Below are 11,582 nucleotides of genomic sequence, written 5' to 3' on the forward strand. Positions count from 1 at the left end.
GCCTCGTCCATGTGATACGACCAGGCTGAAATCGGCGCGGCAGCTTGACAAGCTCGTGTGTGTTCTGTGTGTGTGTTAGTGTGTGTGTGTGTGTGAAGGAGAAGCTGCAGGGCAGACCCGTAATTTTTAGCAGACACCACCGGCTTTTACAAACATGGAGGCCGCCGACGAGTTCATGAAGTACCGCTCCCCGCTGGTGTCCCGGTACGCCAGCAAGGAAATGGCCTTCAACTTCAGCGACAGGAAGAAATTCACAACCTGGAGGAAGCTGTGGATCTACCTGGCGAAGGCTGAGAAGGTTTGACGACACTTGCAGCCTCCGTAGCCTTTTGTGCCTTTTTATTTATTTTGGTATTCACACATGCACTTTTCTGTCTTATGTGTTTATGCACCAAAGTTTGCGACCTTCACAGAGTCCTATCAAGTTTCCAGCTCTAAATTTAGTTTTAAGGGGGGGGGGGGGGTCTCTCAGCAGCACTTCAGAGCCGAGCTGTCTGCAGCCTGCAGGTCCCTGAAGCACACACGCTTCTTGTACAATAAAAACAGCCTCAGGCCAAGGGGAGCTGTTGTTTCATTACAATATTTAAAGCTAAATAAATTCTTTATCACTATGAGAGCGTTTGGGTTCATAGATAAATCAGCTGTATCAGTGTTGATACAATAAAATCAGTTTTTTTACCCATAGATTTCCATTTATGAATGTGGAGAGTTTGTGCTTGAAAAGTGACATCATCAAGATAAATGTCTTTTAATCTTCTGTTGATCGACTAATCCATCAATCGACTGATCGATTTAGCTCTTATGCACATAAAATGTTCATCAAAATGGCTCCTGATCTGAAGTTATAGTGTTTTTCTTTTCTTAGCTTTTGTAGCTTTCAGTCTGATGTGTTTGGTTTCTTTGGAAAAGTTGGGATCTTCTGTAGAATTAGGAATAAACTTCTGTGGGTGTGAACAGTGTGTGGCTGCACAGCAGAGTCAGTACTGAGCTCACCCTCTGAAATTACACAGCACTCATGACATTTAGCTCCCAAACTGAAGCGCTACCTGATCCCTTTAAGGTCCCCGGCCCATGGTTTAACACAGGGGGGGGGGGGGGTTTATCAATAAGACATGAAGTTTGTTTAATCAAGCAGAGATTCATCGTTACTGACGATTTCAGCATCTGTTAACAAATCCTGCAGCTTTTATAATTCCCTGTCATATTAGAGAGCAGGAGGTGGGGGGGGGGGGTGGTATGTGTTTTAACTGTTGACAGACTCTCTCTCACATGCATCACCTCACATGACATGTTAAACACACACACACACACACACACACACACACACACACACACACCAATCGGAGCCGATCAGAGTCCGTCTCTTCTGCTTGTTGTTCGGGGGCCAGCTGTGCGTCAGGCCTGTGGCCGCCGCTCTCTGGTTTGTGTGTGAAAATAGCATCAGGAGAATGTGGCGGTAACAGGAGACCGGCCCCTGGGACGCTTCTGCGTGTTTTGGCCTAAAAAACAAACTATATTTTTCTCCCCGTGAGAGAGATGAGATTTGTTGTGTGCAGCCGTTATTTACACGGAATTGGCCTTCATGTGTTTTTGACCTTTGACACCGCAGGTTTTCGGGTGCAGCGACAGCGCTGTTTTCAGGGATTGGGACCGATTTCTCGATCAAGTCGTGTTCGGTCGTCCCACCACATGACTGCTCTCTCCCAATAGAGAAAACCCAAATCTAATCAGGACACCGAGCGTCTTCTCACGAGGACGGCACATGTCCGTCGAGACAGCTGAGAAGACGGAAAAAAGAAATCAACAGGCTGTTTGATCTGATTATCATTTCTTTTTAAGACAATTAATTGAAGTCATGGAGTCTTTCAAAAACATTTAATTTAGCTGAATCGTTACAGAACAGCCGACATTACAAGAGCAGAAATATCCTCTATTACTTTTTATTTACCAGGACATTAGAGCCACATCCATCAGTCGATCAACAGGAAACGAATCGGCAACTATTTTGATAATCATCATGATTTAATTGTGTACGTTGAAGTAAAAAGTCTAAGTATCGTCTTAATATTATAGAAAAATTTGATGTTTTTAACAATCGATCAATCGAACTTGGGCTGCAGAAGATTGTGATGTTTTATAGACCGAGTGATTAATTGAGGAAATAATCAGAATATTAAGTTGCAGCTTCACTGGAAATGAGAACATGACGTTGGATTATCTGAGCAGGTGCAGGTGTGATTATCTTGGACATAATGATTCCTGTGTTATGAACTTTATACTTTACAAAATGTGAAATTAAATTGTAACTTCACAAATTCCCTTGTGGACATTCTTCCTCTTTCCCACTGTGTCCATGTCCTCCTCCTCCTCTTCCTCCTCCTCCTCCTCCTCAGGCTTTGGGTCTGCCCATCACTGACGCCCAGATCCTGGAGATGGAGAGTCATGCAGACAGCATCGACTTCGCCATGGCGGCCGAAGAAGAGCGTAAGCTCAGGCACGATGTCATGGCTCACGTCCACACCTTCGCACACTGCTGCCCCACCGCCGCTCCCATCATCCACCTCGGAGCCACGTCCTGCTACGTCGGAGACAACACCGTAAGTGTGATGAAGATTGAAAACGCAGCTACAGGTTGAATCGATTGATCAAGTCTTCCTGATACAAAGTGATTGTTCGTGTAGTTTCTCAACAACAAAACGCTCGTCGTTAAAAGTTTTCATGTTCTCTAAAGTCGTGGTGTTTTTCCTCCTCAGGATCTGATTATGTTGCGTGATGGATTTGACGTTCTCTTGCCTAAGGTGAGGCTCAGCTGTTTTGCCGGGAAACACGCACACACACGCCCATCCAGCGGTGCATCTGTGAAATCAGTGGGAACAGTAACTCTGTGTGTCTGTGCGCCTCAGCTGTTCAGTAACAAGTCAACAGTGTAGAAATAATCACCTCATTTTTTCTTTTCGCAATGTTTTGTCACAAAACGACACGAACCAGGCGTGAGCTTCACGTGTGAGGGTCGTGTGAGTCGTGTGAGTCGTGGCGGTGTGTTGTGCTGTAACTCCAGCCTTTGCTTCGGTTTCCACAGTTGGCCAGAGTCATCGACAGACTGGCGAACTTTGCAGAGAAATACGCTGACCTCCCCACGCTTGGCTTCACACACTACCAGTGAGTCTGAACACAGCTGCACCTCCATGACGGTCCCCTCATCACATGCATCCTCTTCATCAGTCTGCTCTGGCCTCCATCTCTGAGGCCTGATTTATCTAACTCTCTCTCTCTCTCTCCCTCTCTCTCTCTCTCTCTCTCTCTCTCTCTCTCTCTCTCTCTCTCTCTCTCTAGGCCCGCCCAGTTGACCACGGTTGGGAAGCGAGCCTGTCTGTGGCTGCAGGACTTGGCCATGGACATGAGGAACCTGCAGAGAGCCCGTGATGATCTACGTTTCAGGGGGGTCAAGGGCACGACTGGGACCCAGGCCAGCTTCCTGCAGCTCTTTCAGGGGGACCATGACAAGGTAGAAATCATCCTCTGGTGGAGACGATGAGCAGTTTATGACTAGAATATAATCTACACGCCCCAATGTTTTATTTCAGTCGTGGAGGCCATTTATATCTGACCTCTGGTGACCTTTAGAGGTCATTGACCTCAGCATTGCATTTTCCCAGCAACTGCCCCGTCACTCTCTGTTATAACCATGTTTATCTTTGACAAAATCACAGTTTTGAGTTTGGGTTGTGTGTTCTATGGGATCATCTGCACTAATCAGTTTGATTGAAATTAAGAATTGATTGATTTTTATATCTATGTAATTGTACCAAGTATTTTGTTTCTTGCTCTCCTCCACCAGGTGGAAGAGCTCGACAGGATGGTGACGGAGATGGCCGGCTTCAAAAGGTCAGAAGCCTCTCGCCGTTTCCAGTGTTCAGTGTAAATGAGGGTCCTGTTAACAGGTTATTGAGACTTTGTTCCCGTCTTACTCAGAGCCTACCTGGTGACCGGCCAGACGTACAGCCGTAAGGTGGACGTAGACTGTTTGTCCACTCTGGCCAGTTTGGGAGCGACTGTTCACAAGGTAAAGAGCCACAGCAGCTGGAGACACGTGGACAAATGTCTCCACCTAGTGATGTTTTAGTGGAAGTTGGATCATCTGTACAGCTCTGATCTGTTAAAGGGACAGTTCAGGTGTTCTGTTAAAGGGACAGTTCAGGTGTTCTGTCGTGGGGTTGTGTGAGGTCAGTCATATACAGTCGGTTCATTACCTGCAGTAGATTCTGATCAGCTCGCTCCCAGTGCGGAGATCAGACCAGGAGCACCGTCACACCAGCAGAGTGACGCGTTGCTGTGGGCGGGGCCACCAGAACAAACCTGTTTTAGACACTTTTAAAATCAAAACAATCTGTTTCTAGATAAACCTCAGATCAGAATCTACTGCAGGTAATGTACCGACTGTATACGACCACCTCACACCTGAACTGTCCCTTTAACTTGCTGAAGCTCACTGCTGATGCGTCTGTCTGCTGCAGATCTGTACAGACATCCGCCTGCTCGCCAACCTGAAGGAGATTGAGGAGCCTTTTGAGAAAGAGCAGATCGGTACGTTCACTCACAACTGGACCTTTAAATACAATAGCAGTGAAATTATGTTCTGACATCAGTCAGTTGCTGCTCACAGGAAACATCTGCTGATGTGAACCACAGCTTGCAAAATAAATAAATAAGAAAGATGTGAGCGTGACGTTCTCTTGTCCCTCCAGGTTCTAGTGCCATGCCCTACAAGAGGAACCCCATGCGTGCGGAGCGCTGCTGCAGCTTGGCGCGACACCTGGTGGCGCTGGTGGCCGACCCGCTGCAGACGGCCTCGGTGCAGTGGCTGGAGAGGACGCTGGACGACAGCGCTAACAGGTTAGCATCTGCAGGCACCCTGTTCAAAGTTAAGGTTTTATCCAAATGAAAGCCAGATGTTTCATACAGATGTTTCCTTCTCCCTCTTCACACTGAACTTTCTGCAGGAGGATCTCGCTGCCCGAGTCCTTCCTCACCGCGGACATCATCCTCAGCACGCTGCAGAACATCACAGAGGGGCTGGTGGTCTACCCCAAAGTCATCGAGAGACACATCCGCCATGAGCTTCCCTTCATGGCCACAGAGAACATCATCATGGCCATGGTGAAGGCTGGAGGAAACAGACAGGTGGGAGGAGGAAGTACACCGAGAGAGACGGCGCTCAGCGAGCGAGCCGCCACTGACACAATAATAAATCAAGATCTGAGCGTTAAGCAACAACTGATTTATTCTGCTAGAGAGATAATTCACTGTCAGCGGTTTTTTTCTGACCAATTACTTTCATTAAAAACCAACAAAGCCGACTCTCCTTCTGCTTTTGAGCTCGAAATGAGCGGCAACACTGTTGATGATGACACACCGCCGTCACGATTAGATCCTCACCGTCTCTAGAGATCACAAATCAGCTGCCAGTGTGTTCACATCCACGTTCTGCGTAATCCTCCCATCTGTGTGCTGCGTCTGTCCCGCAGGACTGCCACGAGAAGATCCGTGTTCTGTCGCAGGAGGCGGCGGCCGTGGTCAAACAGGAGGGCGGCGATAACGACCTTCTGGCCAGAGTCCAGAGAGACTCGTACTTCGCGCCCATCCTGGGGCAGCTGGACGCCGTGCTGGACCCCAAGACCTTTATAGGCCGTGCTCCGCAGCAGGTGCGACGCCAACAGTCCCTCATCAGTTTGTTAAAACCTTTTTAGAAACGAATGACGTGTAATTAATATTTTTTCTTTTCCCTCCTGCTGCTGCTGCGTCCTCTCACCTGTAGGTGTCCAGGTTCCTGTCTGAGGAGGTGCGCCCCCTGCTGGAGCCCTACAAGGCTAAGATGGATGTGAAGATTGAGCTCGAGCTCTAACACGCACCTGTCTTCATCATGGTGTTGTTGCCGTGGTGATCGCTGCATTGTACCTCAATAAAGAACAATGGTTGAATTAATCTCTCTTTATCACGGTTTTCATTTTATTGAAATAATACAAAAGATGATTCATATATTGTGGTAATGAATTATGTTAATAGTGTTCTTGTCATCTTTATTGAAGGTCATGGGGCTTTTACAGCATGCATCACATAAAAATGCTAATTAAATACTCAGGTGAATTATTAATCCACCACTTTATTACTGCACATTTACGATTAACTCTTGCAATCATTAACAGACATTAAGGGCGGAGTTTCAGTTATTAAAGTTTAAGCACCATTCAAGCTCTTATTGTGGTTAAAGAGGAAGAGGAGAGGGAACCCACTGAGGAACTTGCACAAGAGAGTGTTTATCACAGGTCGCTAAACCTCTGACACAGCTGATTTTATCGCTGGGTGTGTGCAGCATCAGGACAAAGTGCAGCAGCGTCCCAGCTCACGTCAGGTTGTGTCTCTGACAGGAGGGAGTTACGTTTCAGGTCTGTGTCTCGACCAGCAACAGAGTGAGTTACAGGTCACACTCGTCCTTCCTCTGGACACTGAATATAGTTTATGTTTTAATATTAATAATACACTTTTAAAACACTTATTATTTGCTTTCTCAGGGAGAGGTGGCTTTTATTTTATTTTATTTCTTATGTTTCCCTTCATATGAACCAAGCAGCAGCTGTTCTGCAACATGTGGCTGTGGGCTCTGCTCCCCGTCTGTCTGGCTGTCTTTGGCACCGGGGGCATTTGGACTGTGTGAGTATTCAGCCGCCTCCTGTCTTAATGTTTTCTTTCTGTTTGTATTTTTATTTTTTTCAAGATTTAATGTTTTATGAATCTCAAACTGAACATGGGAAATGTTCTTTAGTGAAAACTCTTGTGTTCAGGACGTGTACGTTTGTTCAGCTTCTCTGGTGCCAGTTTTCACTCTGGATCTTACACTGAGCCACAAAACGACATTTCTGCTCCTCAAGAGTTTTTAATCATTTTAAAACTACAAACGACATTCACAGCCTTACATCCTCCCCAAGCTTAATGTCATGTTCCCCTCCAACAATAATTATATATACCACATTAATAAGTTTGTAGTAGTATTATATAATAAATTATAATTTTTAAATGAGTGATCTGTTGCTAATTTCATTGCTGTTTCCTCATTCGTCCTGTCCTGTTGTAATTGGTAGAACACAGTCCAGATGTACGAACACGTCATTTATATTGTTATTATTATAAAACCTGATGAGTCTTTCTTCTACTTAAAAGTCTAATCTAATAATTAATCATACAAAGTCTTAATGTTTCCATACGAGTTGTAAAATTACAAGCTGATGTTGTTGTTTCACCTTTATACATGTTGGGTGTGATGTTTGTGCTCTCAGTCGTGACACTGTCGTTTCTTCACGTCAGGTTTGTTGTGGCTGTAACTAACGGATCAGTGAACCTCACAGAGGGAGTCCCTTACATCAGGTTGGTGTAAACCCTCTCTGTCCTGAGATGATGATGATGATGATGATGATGATGGTGATGATGAATACATACAGCAAAATGCCAAACCAGTTCAGTAATTAACAAATTAATTGTCTCTCTCCTGTTAGCGAGTGCGGCACATACAACCCTCAGAGCTGCCTCTTCTCCCAGATCTGCAACATCTGCTCAGTTTTAGGTGAAGACACGATGATATATTTATACCAGTCCTCATTCACTGATGTTCCTACGTTCCTCTGTACAGCATCAACCTGCTTCACACTTAATTTAGAGCTGCTGTTATTCAAGGCTGCAGTGGTCAACCTGCTGGTTGAAGTCTTGGCCTGTTTTCTACATTTTATTTTGGTAGCACTTTACAGCAAGACTTCCTTATAAAGGATTTTTAAATGGTTTATAATTAGGTTATTAATTTCGTTGACAACACTTTATAAATCATAAATTAACAATTATAAACACATTATAACAGTTTTCTCACATTGATGCAAGCTCACTGTTTGGCAAGATCAAGTTCATGCTTTCTACTAATTAATCTTATTAATGACTTACTACTGTTTATTACTGGTAAAACTCGTTAATAAATGATGAATGTGTTTTACACTTTACAACAAGGCTCCTTTTCACCAGTTGTATCTGCATCCTGCATGTATGAAAACTGTGTTAAAACTTGTTTATATATTATAATATATAAATGTGTTTGCAGACCGTAACATATAGAATCTAAAATTTTATCTTTCTTAAACTTTTACTTTAACCATAATTCTGTGTAACGTCTTTGCCATTTCGCTCTGTCCGTCTCTCTCAGCCCTGTGGATTGTGCTGATCCGTTTCCAGCAGGTTAGGGACTATGGTAACCATGGAAACGCCAACACTGCCGGGATTGTTTTGGGATTCATCGCCTCTGTTGGGATCTCTGTCATCGGCAACTTCCAGGTAACCGCAGTACAAAAATACCTAAATTAATAATAAAATAATAAAGAGTGTTTGTTTATCTTTTTATTTTTTAATTTTATTTCTTATTTGAACTCAGAATGATTACTCTGTGCTCATTAACATCTCCACCTCTCCTGCCTTCTCCACTTAGCAATCAGTTTTAATGGAAATTCACCTTTTGGGAGCTTTCCTGGCTTTCTTTGTCGGCCTGGCCTTCTTCTGGATACAGCTGTTTCTAACCTACAGGGCTCAGCCATCCCAGGACCGGTGCTGGGTCGGGCCTGTCAGGGCGACCGGCTGCATCCTCGCTACCATCCTGGTCATCGTTAGTATCCTTCTTTCTGTCTGCATTATAAGAGGTAAATATCAAATCCAAGCTAAGCTGATTCTTGTGAGCAAACAGGGAAATGTTGTTGAATGGACTATTCATTCTCTGGACACATGTTTGTGTGATAATACCCCTGTGGCCCTGTCAGTAAATCTTCATCAACATCATGTTCCAGCTTCATTCGAACTGTTTAACCTGGTTGTTATTTAAAACCACAAATTATCTTATGTTTCCACAATTTGTCCATTACATTAATTCATTTATTTAAACCTTTATCCGCTACTATAGCTAGCTAGCTTTTAACAATTTATCAAAAGCCTACTGTTCTTTTTTTTAATTTATTCATCCATTACTTTAGCTGGTTTCAACTGTTTATCTATTAAGCTGTTTTAAAATTGGTACTTTTAACATTATTTCAACCATTTATCCATTTCTTTTAGCCATTTCAACCTTTATCTGCTACTGTTTTCAAGCTAACTATACTTTTAGCTAACTGTTTCAACTGCATATTTTAAGATTTGTACTTGTAACATTAGCTAATCCATTACTTTTAGCCATTTCAACCTTTATCTGCTACTGTTTTCCAGCTAACTATTTAACAACTGCATTTAGCAAACTATTTCAACTGTATACATCATTTTAGCTGTTTTAAGCTAATTCATTATTGGCTGTTTCAAACTTAAACTGCTACTGTTAGCAAATTATTTTAACCCTTTATCCAGATTTTTTAGCAAACTATTTCAACTGTATATATTATTTTAGCAAGTTAAAAATGTATCTATTGCTTTTAACATGAGCCAACCATTTGAACCATTTATAGCCAACCTGTTGTGGGGTACACCTCTGGTTGGGAATCAGTGACACCGTAGTGTTTACAGTTTTAGAGTATAATCATTTGTTGAGAGGTAAATTCACCAGATCTTTATAATTGTCCATTGTGTTTTTGAGTTGACACATATCTTCTACGTTTTAATTTACTCTTTGATTTGCTATGATGTGCATTTCTTTCGGTTTTGTGCTCCTTGACCGCTTCCCCCTCCTTCAGTGGCCATTCTCGCCAGGACAGGCAATCACTCTGGCGCTGCTGTGTGTGAATGGGTCTTGGTCATGTTGTTCTTCTGCCTGTTTGGCCTTTTTGCAGCTGAGTTCAGACACATCGACTGCCACCGGCTCACTGTCCAGAAACAAGCTCTGAGGGACGACTGCAGCCCTGCAACAATAGCAGTGAACTGTTATGTTGCAAACGCGCTCAGCTGAACACACACATGTATAATGCATGTGTACATATACAAGTACTGCTGCTTTAGTGTCTTTCGGTGATCAGGGGAGTTTCTAATATTGCTATTTATTATATTTATATTTGCCTTTTTGCAAGATTCAATAATAGATTTGTTTGAAAGCTGTATATTTGAATCTCTTTATAAAAGTGTTAATAACATTTAGTACCTTTACCTTTTTATATACTTTTGCTAATTCATAATAAACACATACGGATAGTAGATAACACATAACCTATTTTTTTTATTTTTTTAAGCCAAAGAATGTATTAGACAAAAATAGCAGAAATAGAGAAAAGCCTCAGAGGATTCATCGATCATCAGAACAGTTGCCAAATATAAATAAGCTGAATAAAACTGGACAGTTCTGAGCTTCTAAACCGTGTAGCAGTAACTCCATACAAACACATGGTGGCACCATTCACCTGTCATTCACTCTGCAGCGATCAGTCACAGGATGAACTCTCTTCAAATGTTTCCCTTTTAAATTCATATTCCAGCTTCAATCTCGTGTAAAAATCATTCATGCATGTATTGTTATCTCCTCTGATATTTTTCTCTGAGTAAAATCCCCTTGACGCTTTCTCATGCGTGGTATTTTTATACTCTGTATTATATATTTTTGCCTCCAAGTGTAAAATGAGCTCATGATCATTGCCTAGACAGTGAATACCAGGAAAAGACTGGTGTTTCTCAGCCTCACTCTCCACCTGTCAGCTGGGCAACACAGCAGAGGAAGGGGAACAGAAAAGGAGGATGGAGATGTGAAGGAAATGTTGGGTTAGCGAGAGGAAGAAAAATGACATAATGCATAATGAGAACTTTTTCAAGTGCTTTTATTTTGAAGCTCTTTGCAGTGAAAGCTTTGTGTTACAACTCAAAATTCATGTTATTACAGAGACTTTAGATCAGCTGTCACTATAGATCTTACCTGCGCGCTGAAGACGCCTCTCGCATTACCAGCAGCGACCAGCAGGGGCGCTGCGGAGCGACACCGGCCGATGATCGTTTCACTGATGGGAAAATGCAGCTCTGGCTCCCTGCCAGCATGTTTTTGGAAGATGCCTCCAGTTTAGACAGAGGATTCAGCACAATTTGTCAGGGCTGTTTGAGATGGATAAAACAATGGAGCTCTCACAGCGACGCTGATAGTGGGAGAGGTCCTAGTCTTGGCTCCGGCACTCAAACTCTTTCTCTCATCATTCTCTCAGTTGTGTGTTTATTTAAACATGCACGTCTTGGGGTCTGTTGGCATCGTCTCTGCTCGCACTTTGTGATCAAATTTTCACTTTTGTTTGTATCTTACTCTGATGTCATTTAAAAAAATGTACTGGGGGCACGTAAGGAAGCTTGAGATGGGAATACTGGGCCCCCAGTGTCCCGCTATGTCCCGACAGCATTCTTTCACATACTCCATGCTGTGTGATCAGCAGAAGGGGGGGGTTGGGGTGGGGGGGTGGGGGGGGGGGGGGATCAGACGGACAGCTCGGAATTCTATGGGAATTTCTCAAGTGCTGTTAGTTACCAGTGTTCCTGCTGCAGACAGCGTGCAGATCTTCTACCCACACAAAGCTGTCTGGGCTCTCTGATGAACTTGTTTACTGCAGCTG

At 43.4% G+C, this 11,582-nt stretch overlaps 3 protein-coding genes across 3 annotated transcripts in view; all 3 read left to right on the top strand.

Moving 5' to 3' along the window:
• The window catches only part of LOC130185583 (uncharacterized), a 44,848-nt gene that overhangs the window by 18,458 nt on the left and 14,808 nt on the right, over nt 1-11,582 (top strand). The window lies entirely within an intron of this gene.
• On the top strand, nt 8-5,982 carry adsl (adenylosuccinate lyase). Its single transcript, XM_056402147.1, has 12 exons — nt 8-298; nt 2,394-2,597; nt 2,754-2,798; nt 3,080-3,159; nt 3,334-3,505; nt 3,839-3,885; nt 3,973-4,063; nt 4,515-4,584; nt 4,746-4,893; nt 5,001-5,181; nt 5,526-5,702; nt 5,816-5,982. Exons 1-12 carry the CDS (start codon nt 155-157, stop codon nt 5,900-5,902), a joined length of 1,446 nt encoding a protein of 481 aa, XP_056258122.1. The 5' UTR covers nt 8-154; the 3' UTR covers nt 5,903-5,982.
• Nucleotides 6,590-9,956, top strand: tmem150b (transmembrane protein 150B). The gene is made up of 6 exons (XM_056402169.1): nt 6,590-6,708; nt 7,360-7,419; nt 7,548-7,615; nt 8,240-8,367; nt 8,519-8,696; nt 9,741-9,956. The coding sequence occupies exons 1-6, from the start codon at nt 6,644-6,646 to the stop codon at nt 9,950-9,952; spliced, it is 711 nt and encodes a 236-aa protein (XP_056258144.1). The 5' UTR covers nt 6,590-6,643; the 3' UTR covers nt 9,953-9,956.

Source organism: Seriola aureovittata, chromosome 17 (assembly GCF_021018895.1).
Source record: "Seriola aureovittata isolate HTS-2021-v1 ecotype China chromosome 17, ASM2101889v1, whole genome shotgun sequence".
Taxonomy (NCBI): Eukaryota; Metazoa; Chordata; class Actinopteri; order Carangiformes; family Carangidae; genus Seriola; species Seriola aureovittata.